At 30.1% G+C, this 16,704-nt stretch overlaps 1 protein-coding gene across 1 annotated transcript; it reads right to left on the bottom strand.

Moving 5' to 3' along the window:
* Positions 1–134: 134 nt before the first annotated feature.
* On the bottom strand, positions 135–5,191 carry LOC130667834 (uncharacterized). The gene is made up of 7 exons (XM_057469695.1): positions 4,821–5,191; positions 3,095–3,268; positions 2,826–3,028; positions 2,578–2,731; positions 1,701–1,969; positions 1,410–1,625; positions 135–511 (listed from the first exon to the last, which is right to left on the bottom strand). Exons 1-7 carry the CDS (start codon positions 4,867–4,869, stop codon positions 458–460), a joined length of 1,119 nt encoding a protein of 372 aa, XP_057325678.1. The 5' UTR covers positions 4,870–5,191; the 3' UTR covers positions 135–457.
* Positions 5,192–16,704: the final 11,513 nt, after the last annotated feature.

Consider the following 16,704-nt stretch of genomic DNA (forward strand, 5'->3'; position numbering starts at 1 on the left):
ATCACAATACAGTAGCAGACTTTTTTTATTATTTATTCATTCAATGGAAATTGACTGCTAAAATATATATATATATATATATATATATATATATATATATATATATATATATATATATATATATATATACATATATGTATCATTACCGAATTTTCAATAACTAACTAATTTAAAATTAGTTAAATTGAAATTTTTTAAATTTTAGTAACGTGATGTCTTTTTTAAAGTTAATAACTTTTTTTTTTATAATTATAATTTATGGGATAAGTGTCAATAAATTGCCAAATATCAATGAGACACATAACGCATTAATCTAATATATGATTCCGAAAGAATATTAGGCACGAGGTGAAAATTTTTATCTCTATGACAGACTTAAGGGTCTAAAATTTATAATTCTAGGCCTTATTGAATTAGTCATTATTGCATCGTCGAGTATTGGCAGCTTGGATTTCTTCTACAGCATTAAGGAATGTGGAAAAATTTTCATTAAAACATAATCATCGAGCATCTGGAACAAATAAATTCATAAATTATTTATAGAAAAATTAAAGGTAAGAGAATCACATAGAACATTAGTCGTTAGTTTTTTATTTTAAAAACCGCGCGCATTTTAAATTTATGACAAGAAGGTTGTCATACAATCCTTATATAAACATTTCTTGATAAATACAAGAGACGTCACCCTAGTGGATCCGAATTACGGTAAATCACAGTAATTATCGTAATTTACCGCAATTTACTATACCCAGCAGAATTACCGCAATTTGGGTAAATTGTCGTATTTTACCGTTAATTGCGGCAATCCTACTGGATACCGTAAATTACAGTAAGTACCGTAATTTACGGTATTCGGAAGAATTACGGCAATTTATGGAAATTTGAGGTATTTTGCCGTAAGTGAAGTATTGCATTGTAAAAACAAAATAGTATACGCCCTAGCAGATTCGAATTACGGCAAATTACCGCGCTTAACTGAAAACTACCGCAATTTACGGTACATCTGCTGTGGAAATGCAGTAAATTACCGTATTTTGCCGTAAAATACCGTAGTATTGCCACAATTTCACCGCAAATTTACCGTCGAAACCGTAATTTAGATCTGCTAGGGTAGATTTCATTGCAAAAATGCCGCAAATTGCGGTAATTTATGATATTTTTACCGTAAAAACCGTATGCTTTTTAAAATTCGTAAATTGCAATACTTCACTTTACGGTAAAGTACCGCAGAATTGTTGCAATTTTTCGGCAAACAACCGTTATTTTGCCGCAAGTGTACGGGAAAATGCTGTGCTTTTGCCGTAAGTTTATCGTAAATTGTTGTAAATTAACGAAATTCTCCAGAATACCGTAAACTACGGTAATTACCGTAATTCGGATTCTAATAAATAAACAAAAAAAATTTGTACCTCTTTCAATAGTTCCTTAGTAACTTTTGGATAATTGTAATTAAATCCAATTTTAAGTAACTTTCCATTATATAAATAAAGATGTTTGTTGTACAGCAATTCCTGATCAATGTATGGCGACAATGGACTATTTTCTATACCATCTTTAGTGCAGGCTTCTGCCCAGGGACCCATATGTTTATCGTTGACTTCTTCAACGACCGTACTCATGTCCGTCTAATTGTAACAATAAATTATCAAATAATACTTGTAATAATTTTTTGAGAGTTAATTTTACTGGGGAAAAATTACCTTGGCTAATGTAGAAAGAGCAGTACCCCAATAGTCGTGATTAATATTAAATAATTCCGAAACCATGGCACTTATAGATCCTTGTGTTGAATCTCCTTCATCAACTAAATTGTAAACTTGACCGATTGTATCATCTCTGATAGCTACATGCCACAATGCTCGGGCGACATCAAGTACATGGACAGTATTCATATGAAGATTAGGACCCCAGAGTAATTTCATCATTTCACCCAAATGTTTGTAAACAGCGCCAACGACAAGACGCGGAGCTGATAAATTATTTACTCAATTAATTAATTATGTGTAGATCATTTATGGAAATAAATTCATTTAAATATTTTTTTTTAGGTGCGAAGGTAAGAGACCCAGTACCTGATCAGGGAACTAGTACCCGATCACTCCATGTATTTATATACCTGTATTTAGTAAAATTTAGTAAATATCGATGTACAAAAATACATGAGTAATCGGGTACTATTTCCCTGACCAGGTACTACTTCTCTGACGGAGTAGTCGTTCCCTGAACAGGTACTAGTTCTCTGATGGAGTAGTTGTTCCCTGATCAGACACTAGCTCTCTGATGAGATACTAGTTCTTTGATCAGGTACTAATTCTCTGATCAAGTACTAGTTCCCTGATCAGGTTCTAGTTCTCTGCTGGAGTAGTCGTTCTCTGAACAGGTACTGATTACCTGATCGGGTACTAATTCCCTGACCAGGTGATAGTTCACCGATCGGAAAATAGTTCTTTGATCGGGTACTACTTCCCTGATCAGCTATTAGTTCTTTGAATGGGTAGTTGTTTTTTGATAGGGTTCTAGTTTCCTAATGTATAGATATATACTAAAAATTTTAATACTTATGGATTATTAATTTACCTAGACCACTTTTATCAGCTACTCCATAAACAACCGCTGGACGGAGTATTGTATATTTAAGTCCTGGAATGTTTTTTAAGTCATTTTCTACTTGTAATTTATGTTTAGCAATAAATGTCCATGGGTCTGTAGGATCATCTTCCTTGTGGGGAGCCTAAAATTAAAATTATTTATTACAAATTAAAGTAAAAATAAATAAATTTAATTACTCAGTCGGACAAAAACAATTGTTTAAATAAAGTTATTACTTTTTCTGATGAACTCATATTACCCGATGATATTTCAACAAAGCGTTTGACTCCAAGTTTGACAGCATGTTGAGCGCAATTGATGCTTAGTTTATAGATACCTTCTCGGTAAACGGGGTCTGTTTGGCCACTTTTAGTTTCTCCCGCACAATTAAACACATAGTCAATGGGATTGTCAGTGACAAAGGCATTTTGGCACGAAACTAAAAAAATTTAATAATAATAATAAATATGTTAAATTAAATTATTAAATAAACAAAATACTGTACCAGGGTTTATTAGATTAGCACTTTTGAATTCAATTAGTGGATTTTCAAATATTAATTGATGTTTTTTATTGAGCCAAGCAGTTTGTGGAGGCACTTTATCCACAATTCTAATGTGTGAAACTAAATTTTGTTCAATCAGGTAAGCCGCGAGGTTCCTTCCAATGAAACCACATCCTGCAAAAAAAAAAAAATAATACCAGTTTATCATGTTCTCTACATATACGCAGCTGAAATAGATCAAACAGCGGCTAAACTTGATGGTGTCATTGAAAAAATTGAGATATGATGTTCTGATAATATTTTGAAGCTAAATTCAGGCAAAACGAGCCATCATTTTTGGTAGTTTACAGGAGGTCAACAACGCAGCCTGTATTTAGACACCAAAAACCACCTATCAAAAAAATCCACATAGAAATTCAGCGTAGATCCCAATATAGATTCTTACATGGGTTCCTGTGGGAACCCTCACTATGCAAAATTTATATGGGAATTTAATGTGAATTCTCATGTGGATTTTTACCAAGATTTTCCATGGGAATCCGCACCATGTAAAAGTCTATATGGGAATTTTCTACAGATTAGGAATTAGGACAATTAACAAAAAGTGCCACGTTATAAAAAGCATTGTTCCCATGTGGGAATCCAGATACCCATGGTTTCCTACATGGATTCTTATATAAATACACTTCCCTATATGAATTCCTATGGGTTCTCATGCAATCCCACATGGAATTTCTTGACAGGTGTTGCACTAAATACTTATCAAGAACTCAGATCCGCCTGTTACTGATTATTTCTTGAAAATGATCATGGATAAATGTATTAACGAATGTCTTTTATATTTTCATTTGTATAGAGTCAATAAATATGTAGATATATTAGGGTTCTTCATTTGAAACGAACATATTTTTTTTAGCGAACACAAGAAAATTTTGTTGTTTATGTTGAGAGAAAAATTCCCTGAAAATTTCAGCTCTTAATTTTAAGTACTTTCTCTCAAGCATCAAAGTTTTCCCATTTAAAAAGCATGTAAATCGAATAACTTTTTTTTTAAATTACTATAACTTAGCCCGATTTTGAGCTATCGTTTTGAAACCAATTTTTATTTGTAGAGTATTTGTTGCTTTTTAAAAGTGTATAAAACGGTTTTGGTCTAACTCGATCCATGTCGATTATATCAGCTCCGAAAGTCAATTTTTCACTTTTTTCATTTATTTTTGTTAATAGTGAAGAAACGGCTCATCTTACAAAAAATATGCATAGGACCAATCTTTTAGGAAATTTTGTCCTCTACAAAATTGCTCATCACACTTATATTGCTAAAGTGCACTGTTCATGAGATACATGCATTTTAACATTTTACAGTAAAAAAAATTGTTAGCTTACTATAGTACTAATCTTTTTTAGTGCTACATAACTTTTCTTGTAATGTAATTTTTTACTTGCGTTATAATGGAGTGATAAAGCAGATTTTTCAATCAGAATATTTATAAATATATATACATTATACCTGTACACTTTGTAATTTTTGTTTATTTTGCTTATGGTCGTTAGGTGACAGTTCTACGATCAAATAAATAAATAAATTTGTTTACTTTTGTATCTGTGGCCCTTATAGATCTCAGGCCGATAAAATTACTAAACAAATAAAAATACGTAGACCTGAACGTCCACTAATAATAAAAAAACTAAAATTGACTATATTGTTAAATTGATAATAAATTACCTCCTAAAATTATAACTCCAGGTTTCCGGTTGTTTGTGGGAGTTGCCATTCTGAATTATCAATTATCATTTAACGATGTCACTATCGGCATGCGTTTAAAACGTTACAGTAAACTGACAAAAAAACTTAAAGTTTAGACAATTGTTGCCTGATGTTAAAACTTTAAATATTATTACAATTGAATGTTAATTGTTTGAGAAAAACAAAGCAATTAAGTAAAATATGTTATGTGACAGTTGGCTTTTTTTAGCAAGTAACTGTTAATGATTGAACTTCGGTAGTTGAAATGATCTTTGGCTTACAATAAATTTGATAAGATGTAAGAATGTGTAAGTCGACATTTAATTTGTGTGTTTGCTTGTATGCGCACACAACACACGTGAATGTGAAAGCATACAGACATACGGTCTGGAGTCTGGAACTGGTGTTGTAACATGGAATCGATTACTCGAACAATCGATTGTCGATATTTTTCATTCGATTGTGAAATTTAAAATTTGAACTTTGAATCATTAAAAGAAAAAATGATTTTATTTTTTTGAAAGGATCTAAGATGATACCGAAATTAGCAGAGGCCTAATAATTATTTTAATTTTTTTCAACATTAATAAATTCAATACTTCTATATGGTCAGTCCTTGTAAGTGAAAGCCGTTCCAATATAAAGAGACAGATGGTGTCTGGTGCTCTTTCTCTTCTGTTCTGTGTATCTACTGTGCGCGCGCGGTATAGTAAAGTATTTCAGGCGGATAATACGAAGAGAAAACTCTTCGGAAAGTCGATAACGAAGGAAACTAAAATAGTGTTGATATTTCCAGAAAAATTAATTTTTAAACGATTTAAAACGGGGAAATCGATCCCCTGCGATATTGATGAAACGGTAACTGAATTTCTTCTGGATGATGGTATTGATGTCAATTCAGAAGATAAAAGGCATAAACTCCCGATTGAATATAATGGACGAAAATCGAATAGAGTTATACCAATAATTAGACGACATATTGTTAAATTAATTGCTTGTAATTATCACGTCTGTGAGAAAAATTTAAAAGCTGTGAGTGGTGAAGAGTTTGATAACTTGCGTGAACAGTGCAAGGAAGAGAAGTAAAACTTTTGAAAAATACTACATTTGCTAATACATACTTTAATTTGTATAGTATATTACACAAACCTCTACGCAAGCTAGCATTGGGAATAACGAATGTCAAAACACATGAAATTTTTGAACTGAAATCGAACATAAAATTTCCTCTATATAGAGGAATGATTTTTAATCGTTTAGAAAAGCAATACAAAAAAAAAAGTTGATATTTAACGCTGAAAGTTTTTTTAAAAATATTTTTAGTCGTGATTTCCTCATATTTGAGTGACATAGATTTGGCGAAATTATCTGAAGAAAACTAAAATTTATATTGTATAATTTTTAAAATCTATAATTGTAATCTTTAAAAATGCGAAAAAAATAAATGATAATTAGAGAAAATTGTTTTTTCAAAGATGAAAAAAAAAAATGCATTTAAATTGCGTGTCATAATTACGTAATTCTAAATCTTCCCTTCTAACGACCCAAACTTTTTTTTTTTAATGGTTTCTACTTGGAAATGCGTCTATTGTAAGGAGGGTAGAGATACCTCTATTAATTAGAAACAATCACTAATTCGTTTCTAATGTACAACTTCATTAAGGATACAAAAATTCAAATTTACGAGTGAAAGAGAAGAAAAGAAATTTTACTTAGTCTATACTGGGATACTGCTGCGTTCTGGGCATTCTTTACGCGCTTTTTACGTTTACTCCATATTATCACCGATATTTAATCTCTGTACGAACTATTTATTTCAGAAAGGATCTAGGATCTTTTTAATAATTAAATAAATAATGTAGACTGCTGATACTTGACATCAAATTTTAATTTTTTTTTATTTAAATAAATAAATGTTTAAATCAATTTTTATGTTTTGTTTCACGAACATTTTTTCAATTTTAATAAGGCTTCAAAGTTACATGATCGACTCTTGTGTTATGATAAAAATGTCATTGTAATATCTTCGAAGGCTTTTGACGGGTGACTATAAAATCTTGTATACTTATTCTTCAAGCAATTATCTTGATCAAGTTTAAAAATTTTAAAGATCGGGTGAGTATTATCGGCTCGATAAGTCAATTTCACTCTCGTCTGAAATCTTCTTGTTTTACCTCTTGACACGTAGTATACTACTTATAATATTTTATGAAAATTAATAAAATGTATTATTAATAATTTATTTTCTTTTTTATTGTCCAACAAAAAATTATGCACCTTCAGCGTTCAAAAATATTTTTTTTATCAATTGTTACTGATTTACTATGAACTTGTTCAAAATTTAAAATTTATTATGTTTCTCCTTATTCAGTTTTATTTTTTTATTTGGTTGTTTTTTTTTATATTCCTCTTCTGAAAATAGTAGTTATTAAGTGTAAATTAACAGAAAATAAAGAATGTATATATTTTGAAATAAAAAAGTTACTAATAGGTTTTGTGTATAAAATGAATATAAAACTGATATTTGTTATTTTCATTAAATAAATTTAAGTATCAGTGAAAAAATGAACCGTCATTCAATAATTGGCCCATAGAAGAGTCATAGCGGATTGTGATATAACAATATAGTCAGTGGTATCACGTGATAAAATCGTTATCTGTTATATTGCGGTGTCTGTAATGCTCTCAACGATCTATTTAACAAGATTAATTTGGAGGTAGTCGTCGTTAATATTTAACGAACCAGATCACAAATGTCCGCCATTACATTTCTTATGACGCGGATGAAAGTGCACAAGTACCCTCTGTAGAAAGCAGGTCGCAGGGGTACGTCAAAAAGAGAACGTCGATTGGTTGGCTTATTTTAATATCCCCTGGCAAAATGGTAGCATTGGCTGGCTGATCGTAATCTCACCCCAATGCTTCTAATAAACTTTTTTACGAGGATCCCAAGGCTTGTGCCCTACGTCCGTATCGTATATCTTTCAACTTCTCCCTGTATCATAAAACGGCATACTCGCGAGATGATGCCGAACGTTTCGACTATATACCATCTCTAGGCTGACTCAAGACATTCTGTCGGGTTCCTTTTATAAATGTAACAAGGTATCATATATTACCCCGTTGTAAATCAAGCTACTGCTGCCCGAGTATATATAAATGCTACTGTAAGAAGTTGCAAGCTAACAGGAATTTTTATAACCGGGTATAGAATTAAATTTCAGTTGAATTCGTCGGTTAATTGTTAAGAACAATATTGTAGAAGCTAACGGTTATCTGTAACATGCCTTTCATCTGTAATTTTGGTATTCATGAATGAAAAAAATATTTTTGGAAAGACATTATTGCGTAGAAATCAAGTATTGTCACGAGTTTTCTCAAAACTTCTTATGGGCGATGCTTCCATTTTTCAATGGCTCTATATCAAAATTAAACAATATCTAAAATTTTAATACAAACATTTTGAAATATGGTCAAAAAATTAATCTATTTTAAGTCAAATAAAAACTTTAAGTTGGTTTTATTAAGTTTCAATTTTTACTTGTATTTAATTAACATGTGAAATTTAATCGAGTTTTGCATGTACTTATTCCTTATTTAGACTATTTTAATTCAGACTTGTTTTCAATAATTTTTAGTCTAATTTTGGAAATAGTAATTATGGAGGGCCCACTACCGGACCGGGCTTAAAAGTTGCAATGGATAGAAGTTTAATATAGAAAATTTTCTAGACAATCGAAGGATACACACAGTTTTAAAAACACGATTGAAAACTTAAAATTCAAAAATCTCCATTAAAAACACTTCAAATATTTGTTATGTATTTTTTTCTGTAAAGGCCATCTAAAAACGAAAATTTTGAAAAAAAAAAAAAAAACATTGGATTTCAACTATTATTGCGAAAGTTATGATCAAAAAACCATAAACAGAACGATTTTTAAAAAAATTCGATATTTTTTGAACCATTGATCAAAAATATGTCAAAACTTACCAGGAAGCCTCTTTTGAGGGTACTGAAAAATACCAAAAAACTATGAAAATCGAAAACAACAATTTTTGAAACCGTCCGATTTGGCGTGGAATTTGTCCCATACAGTGTAAAAAAAATTGTTTGAATTTTCAAAGATTGTATATAACGCAATAAACACATACATTTGTGCTTGAAATTTCATTACTAATTTCATAGAAAATTTAAAATACACGTTTTTGAATTTTCAAATTAACACTTTGGATTTTCAAATACTTTTTTTTGAATTTTCAAATAAGTATTATGAAATTTCAAATAGAATTTTTAAAATTCAATATATGTTTTAGAGTTTTCAATACTTGCTTTGAAAATTTAAAAATCAAGTATAATTTTTGAGTACGTTTATTAAAATTCTTTTTTTTTTTCTTAATTTTGAATACCAGCTTGATTATTAAATTACGTATATTAAATTTAAAGCTTTTTTCATTGAAAATACAATTCAAATATTTAGTTATGAAAATTCAATTCCTTTTGTATTGTAATTTTCAAATTATTTTTAACAGTGTATATACATAAAAATAAACTTTGTAGATTACTGCATATTAAGAAAGGTTTTGTATAATTTTTGAGTGATCTATATAATAATTATAATTATAGATTAGAAAATAGAACTTTGATCTTAAATTGTAAGTTCAATTACAATAATCAGACAGTTCATTTTATCATAAAAATATATGATGATATATATATGATGATTTTTGGTCTATCACTCGAATAAAAATCTTTTTGATTAATTGTTATTTTTCAAATTGTGAGTAATAATTTGTTTATTCAAAAACGACTTACTTTTCATTAAAAAAATCAATAAATCTTCAAAGATTACAGGTAATTTACTATATTAAAAATCTCAATTTAATGGCTAGTGGAGAATTCTACCATTAAAAAATTCAATTTAATGATTAATGGAATTTTTTGCCATTAAAAATTAAATTTAATCGCTGAAATTCCACTATTCCAAAATTACATTTCATAGCTAGTGGATAATTCCACCATTAAAAAATTAAATTTAATGGCTAATGAAATCGCTAATGCATTAAAAAAATTAATGCATTATTTACAACCTTGCACCCAAGAGAGGGAACTCAAATTAAAATATTTTGATAACAGAGAGTATAAATACCTCGAGTTGTCATGTTCTGGCATCAAAGATTATTCTTCTTTCTTGAATAACTCTGCATTTTATTTGTAAGTACTTATTAAATAAATTTATAATTAATAATAATAATTTTAATAACTTGATTGTTAGCTTCCGTATCAGTGTCACGTGACTAAATAAAAATGTACGCTGGATTTTTATTTGTCCTCTTTGTTGGAGTCCTAGCAAATACTTTGATAAGTACCAATGCTCAAAGCTCAGCGCAAAGTGCTAGCTCATCGCAAAGTTCAAGCTCAACTCAAAGTGGTGGCTACCTAAATGTCAATATACCAAATCCAATTCGGTTAATTAATGCTGAAAAAAACAGACTTCTAGATTTATACATTCGTAATACTGGAAACTAACAAGTAGACTTTGGTACCGTCTGGCTATTGGCGTAAATATTTATTTATTTTTTTTTGGAATATATATATATATATATATATATATAATATCCTTTTATCAGCACACTGTCATTGTCTTTATAATTAATCCGTAAAATTAATGTCATACTTTTTGCAAGCAGTAAATTTCCGTTCGTTTGAGTACCCACAAGCTCACATTCGCATCCGATTAAAAATATCATATTTTTATATATATAAAATTTATGATACATTTTTTTTATCAAAACCTAGTGATGTGGGTACTCAAATTAACAGAAATTTACCGCTCTACCTCATCCTTATACTTTTTAAACCCTGAAAATTATCCTTAAGTCCTCGTAACAAAAAAACTTATTTATGGTTTTTAAATTTAGATTATTCGAGAAATATCCAGAGTACAAAGAACAGTATCGAAGATTTAAGGACATACCAAATTATTGTCTGCTAAATAATAAAGAATTCAGACAAGTATCATTTAACTACACTCTTGCATTGAATGATCTTGTCCGCTCTGTTCTTTTGGAGAATATCAGTAGCGTAGATCTCTGGAGAAAATGGCCATACCTCGCTGCAGCATCAGGATACAGTCAAAAGGATATGGACGTACGTTTATTGATCTATTTAATAATAAAATTAACTTTTTTCTTTTTAATCAAGTTAACCGTTAAATTTATAATAACATTTCAGGTTGTCCAAGACGTTTTCATCAGTACTATACGTTGCAACCAGGACGACTTCAGTCAAGCTGATTCCGATGCCTGGAACAAAGCCTGGAGCATTATTTGGCGTAATTATGTTGCAGGTGCCCGTCAAGCACAGGGTCAGTCAAACTAAAATCGCAAATAATTTAGAGATTTTCTGGAAAAAAATTATGTCAAGCCCATATTTAATATTCATATTTAATTTAACGCATATATGCGATATATATCTTCAGTAATTGACATACATCAATTATTGCAAATTTGTGCAGATGTTCTATATGTAATTAAAGAGTACAGAAAATAAAAATTCAATCTAAACCACACAAAATTTATTGATTCGCATTATCTACCTCAACTTTTATGAATTTCGGAAACATCAACATTCAATGATTTTAATAAATTTTTTTTCAAATATTAAATGGCCAAAAACGCCCCTATAACTTTATTATATGTTCCCTTTGTTCCGGGTTCAGCCTTATGCGGATCTTAAATTTTTCATTAATCATCGTCAGATTAAAATTATCATATTTTTATAAACACGAATTTTGTTCCATTTAAATATACCCGGGTCAAAAATAAAACTTGATTTAGACTTGGTTTACCAAGTCGAAATTTGGAGCCGTTTTTCACAAGACAAACTCGACTTTTTTACGGAGGTATGAAACATATTAAGTTTTCACCTTGTTTTAGACTTAACTGGCTTACTTAGTCACGATTTAAGACGAAAAAGTTGAAATCAAGTCGAAACTGACTTTGGTTTAGACTTATTCGACTTAAATTTTAAGACGAAAAAGTCAAGATCAAGTTGAAACTGACTTGGTTTAGACTTATTCGACTTAAAATGTAAGGCGAAAAAGTCAGAACTAAGGTGAAATAATTTTGATATATTAAGGCGAAAGTAAGGCGAATAAATGACTTTTTTCGACTTGGTTTAGCAAGTCAAAAGTAATGTGAATGACTATCGTGCTCAAAGTAAAGACGAATAAGTTGAAACTAAGATGGAAAAAGTTCAAAAAGTTGAAAAAAATTAAATTTAAGTCGAAAAAGTCAAGATCTTATCAAAAAATCGTCGGAAAATTGATAACTTCAAAAGAAAATAAGGCAAAGCGAGCCTGAATCAAATTTTATTTTTGACCCGGGTAGTGGAAACCTAAACATGCAACCATGCAAATAACCTTCTCAATAAGACAATTTATAGATAAACTGAAAAAAATATAGACAAGCCCGAACTGGGAATCGAACCCAGACCGTCGATCGACCCAGGCAGTACTGGCAGTAATCATAAAATATGGCTTTGAACATATGAATAATAAGTCCATTTAAATTATTTTCAAATTTTAGACATCTCATTACGTCATATATTATATTCGCAACGAAAAATTTTTATATGCGAAGAAATATATTTTCATTTTAATTTACGACTGCCACTAACGATTTATTTATAGATTTGCCTTTGAATTCAAATATATTCAAAAAAATAGCACAATAAAAAATTCTAACTAGCGTATGACATCATGAAGTTATATGACGCATTATTCTCAAGAGAATTGATAAAATAAAAAAATAAAATTACCATATGATCGTTCTTAAGAAATGCTGACAGAAAAGACCGTCATCGAATTAAACTTTCTTTTCTAATGTTTCTCCGATTCTATTTTACGAAGGGTGAAAAGCATGAGGGTTGGATCTATAACGAGTAGAAAGTCATTTCTAACATTTTATTTGCGGTTGTTGCTATGGATACTCTTTATATGAGTAAAACTATGGCTGCGATGGGCGTGGTATTTTTTTTCTGAGAAAAATGGATTCTGATGACTACTCGCTATTTAGATAACACAAATTTCAAAATATATAACAAATTTCACTTGTTCAGAAGGTTATTTTGGAATCTGCAGTGTTTTATATTTTGGTCTCCAGATTTACTAAGTTTATATTTTAAATAAAAATCTATTCAATTTTTGCAAGAAGATCGTACTCTGAAAAATATCTGCAATGTTTCGAGATATCGAAGTCATTTTTGGGACAATGGAAGGACTTAATTGTGAGTCAGTTACATCTGATCGGTTTTCGAGGTCAATTGTCTAAATTGTATCTGAAGTATATTCAAAACTGACTAGTGGAGCGCGTTTGGGATAGTAAGAAAAGAAAAGGTATTTAAAAAATAAATTAATTGCTCAAATCAATCAATTTAATAAATAAATATTATTTGTGATATTCCTGAAAAGTTTTCAAATTTTTAAAGTATTTCATAATTTGTTATATTCGAGATTTTAAAGGAACAATTTTATTATGAAATTTATGAGTCATTTTTCTATGGCTATATAAACTCATGCCATAAATTAAAGGAAAAGAAAAATTTCATAAATTTTTTAGTGATTTTTGCAAGGCTGTAACTTCGTGAAAAATAATGGTATCGAAAAAAAAAATCGGTCTGTCAGTTGACCCTGCGGGCCAGCCCCGAAACTTCCCGGTGTTTTCGAGCTCAAGAACCTCGAAAACATTATTGTGAAGACATATTCGAGCTCGAAGAGCTCGAAAATACGTTTGTATGCTGTTGTTTTCGAAAAAAAACGTTTTTCACCATTTTTTCTCTAACGATATCTCTCAAACAAATAAATCTACGCGTTTTATCAAGTTCTATAGCTGTTCAAATTTTGAATTCGATTTATCGAGTCGCTTTTGAGATATTTCAGAAAAAACAAAAATTTTTTTTTTTTAATTCTTTCGACAACGGTTTCTCTTGAAAGAATGAACCGATTTTGATGGTTGAGGTGGCATTCGACGCGGCTTATAAAGCTTTAGAGCTCAGTCTATTTTGGAATCAATCCATCGAGCACATTAAAAGTTATCCAAAAAAAATATTTTTGAAAAAAGTTTATTTTTGGAATATCTCTGAACGGGCCCTACCGATCAAGCTCAATTTTCTCTCGGCTTCAAGATATTGACAATCCGCGTCGAATGACACCTTAAAGTTCAAAATCAGTTCATCCGTTCAAAAGATACAGGTATTTACATACGTACGTACATACATACATACACTCGGACATCATCTTGAAATTAGTCAGAATAGCTTCCTAGGACCTCAAAACGTCGACATCTGATGAAAACTCGGTTTTCGTAAATCGGACCGAAACCAATAACTTCCCGAATTTTTGAAAAATTACAATTTTCTTAGCGGGAAGTTAAAAAAAATTTTGTAGCTTGAAATCTCTAGTTTTGACGCATTCTAATCATTTTTTTTAAACCTTTAGCCATTTCGCAAACATGAAAAATACCGCGAGATAAAAATTTTCTAAATTTTTTCTGTTCTTTGAGAGAGTCCACGGGCTGCGAAAATTTTTTTTCAGCGAAACCAATGCATAGGTCGGTTAGCAAATTTAATCAGCTTTTAGTTTGCATTTTTTTTAGATTCGTACGACAACTTGTCGCTGAGATATCAGCCTTCAAACGAAAAATGAAGTTACAGCTTTGCAAAAATCACTAAAAAATTTCTAAAATTTTTCTGTTCCTTTAATTTATGGCATGAGTGTATAATCATATTAAATTTTTTTTTTCATGGATGTAAAAAAAATAGACAAATTTATTGAGTAAGCAGTTTTTATTAAACAAGCGGATGTTAGATTCATTTTACAAAAAAACAGTATTCGAGTGAAATTCTGCATGGAGTTGTTTTGAAAAGGAAGAGAATGACGGACGCGGTGACCAGCCGAAATAATAAAAGTTAAGAAAATTGACAAAACACCTGAGCCTGAGTCATTATTATTTTCGTCGTTATTCTCTACCTTATCAGTAGCCCTTTAATAAGATTAAATGAAATAAATATTACGAATTTCATTGCAATTCAAATATAATTGACGATATGTTTTTAGGCTTACAGTCACTAAATTAGTTCATATAGCTGCTAGTGGCGCCATCAGCCTGTAAAATTGAAAGAGTAATGAATAATAATTTAAAATTTATCGGAAAAATTTGAAAAAAGGAAAAATTTAATTTTAAATTTACGTCAGCGGCACTTTCGATTCCACATTCTTGGGCCTGTAATTAGAAAAAATAAATAAATAATTAAATGACAATTTTTGATAAATTTAATTAAAACTGTATTTTTGAACTTACTGCAACTTGAACAATTCCACTGATTGACAACAGTGCGAACAATAAGATAAGAGCCATCGATTTCAAAGTCATTTTTGCAGAATAATTGGTAATTAACTGAAATTAAAAGGTATTGTAACTTTAAATTTATAAAGAACCGGGTGAAAAAAATTAGTTACAAAAAAATTTCAAAAAAGTTCGAAATATAGTACTTCTAATTTTGAGACAGAGTAGAACTTCAAGTTGAAATCTTTTCTAACTTTTAGGATTTTAATATTGAAAAACATCATAAATTGAGAACTTGATATAAGGTGACTTTTGAGTCAAATGAGAACATTTTTTCACAGAACCAAATTCATTAACATTTTTTGACTGATACTAGATTTGTAGAAAAGTTTAACAAAAAAAATTCAAAATAATGCTGTTATATTTAAAAAAGTTATTTTGGAATGTTTAAAAAGCATTTAGAAAAAAATAATTTTTTTCCTAAAATTTTGGGGGTACCCCGGTTTGCCCGCCCCTCCCCTACATCTTTAGTGTAAAAATTTGAAAATTTGATTCAAACTCATTTTCTTAATCAAATCAATCTGAGTTCAACTCAAAAAGGTCCCCCTCAAAAATTTGGTAAAAAATTTTTTTTTCATTTTGGGTCTAATCATGATACCTCTGATGTTTTAAAGATATTTTAAGTTGATCTGCGATATGTAGGGCACTATGGATCACTCGAAAAAAAAATTGTAACGAAAAAAATTTTTTTTTCTTGGGCACGACGGCCCCCTCTCCAGAAAAAGCATAAAAAACTTTTTTTGGGGGCCTTCGTGCCCCAGGTTCCTCTACCTACACCGTACTAGCTACTAGCGAAAAAATCGCTCGCTGCTAGCGAAAGAATCGCTTTTGGCAAGCGATTTTTAATCACTGCCTGCTAACGAAAAAAGCGCTAGCTGCTAGCGAAAGAATCGCTTGCAGCTAACGATTTTTAATTGCTAACTGCTAAAGATAATAATCGCTAGCAGCTAGCGATTTTTTTTTTTAGTGTAGTACGTTCACCAACATCCATACATACTCACATATATTACAGGGTTTGTTTATATTTTTTTTTTTTATCAATCATTGTTTTTAAAAAAATGACTTCAAATGTGTTTGTTTTATTCATGAATAAATTATTTTTTGAATGGTACGAATTTCATTCTTTTTGAGTATATTTGAATGGTGTAAAATATTTTCTACGTGAGTGAATCAGCTCTTGGACCGAGTAAGCATTAACAGAACACATCTTATTGTTTCACGAATTATTTTTGCAAAATAGCGATTATTTTAAAAAAATAATAATAATAATACCTGCGAGTATAATTGAAGTGCTGGTGAACTCAAATGAGACAAACAGTGATGAATTGTATAAAAAATACCCGCCTTTTATACTCTGTTCCATCATAGACTAATATATACAAGACGCGACTTAAATATTTAGTCAATTGGTTTATAAGCTTAAGTTTGTTGTTGTTTTTTTTTCCCAAAAACAGTTAAA

The sequence above is a fragment of the Microplitis mediator genome, chromosome 5 (genome assembly GCF_029852145.1).
Source record: "Microplitis mediator isolate UGA2020A chromosome 5, iyMicMedi2.1, whole genome shotgun sequence".
In the NCBI taxonomy this organism is placed as follows: Eukaryota; Metazoa; Arthropoda; class Insecta; order Hymenoptera; family Braconidae; genus Microplitis; species Microplitis mediator.

What these genes read in the sequence shown, in the direction of transcription:
- LOC130667834 (XM_057469695.1), bottom strand. Translation starts at nt 4,869, where the DNA reads ATGGCAACTCCCACAAACAACCGGAAACCTGGAGTTATAATTTTAGGA. An exon ending in TGCTAATCTAATAAACCCTG is followed by an intron (nt 3,029 to 3,094) that starts GTACAGTATTTT and finishes AAATTTTTTTAG; the next exon opens with TTTCGTGCCAAAATGCCTTT. An exon ending in ATATGAGTTCATCAGAAAAA is followed by an intron (nt 2,732 to 2,825) that starts GTAATAACTTTA and finishes TTTTAATTTTAG; the next exon opens with GCTCCCCACAAGGAAGATGA.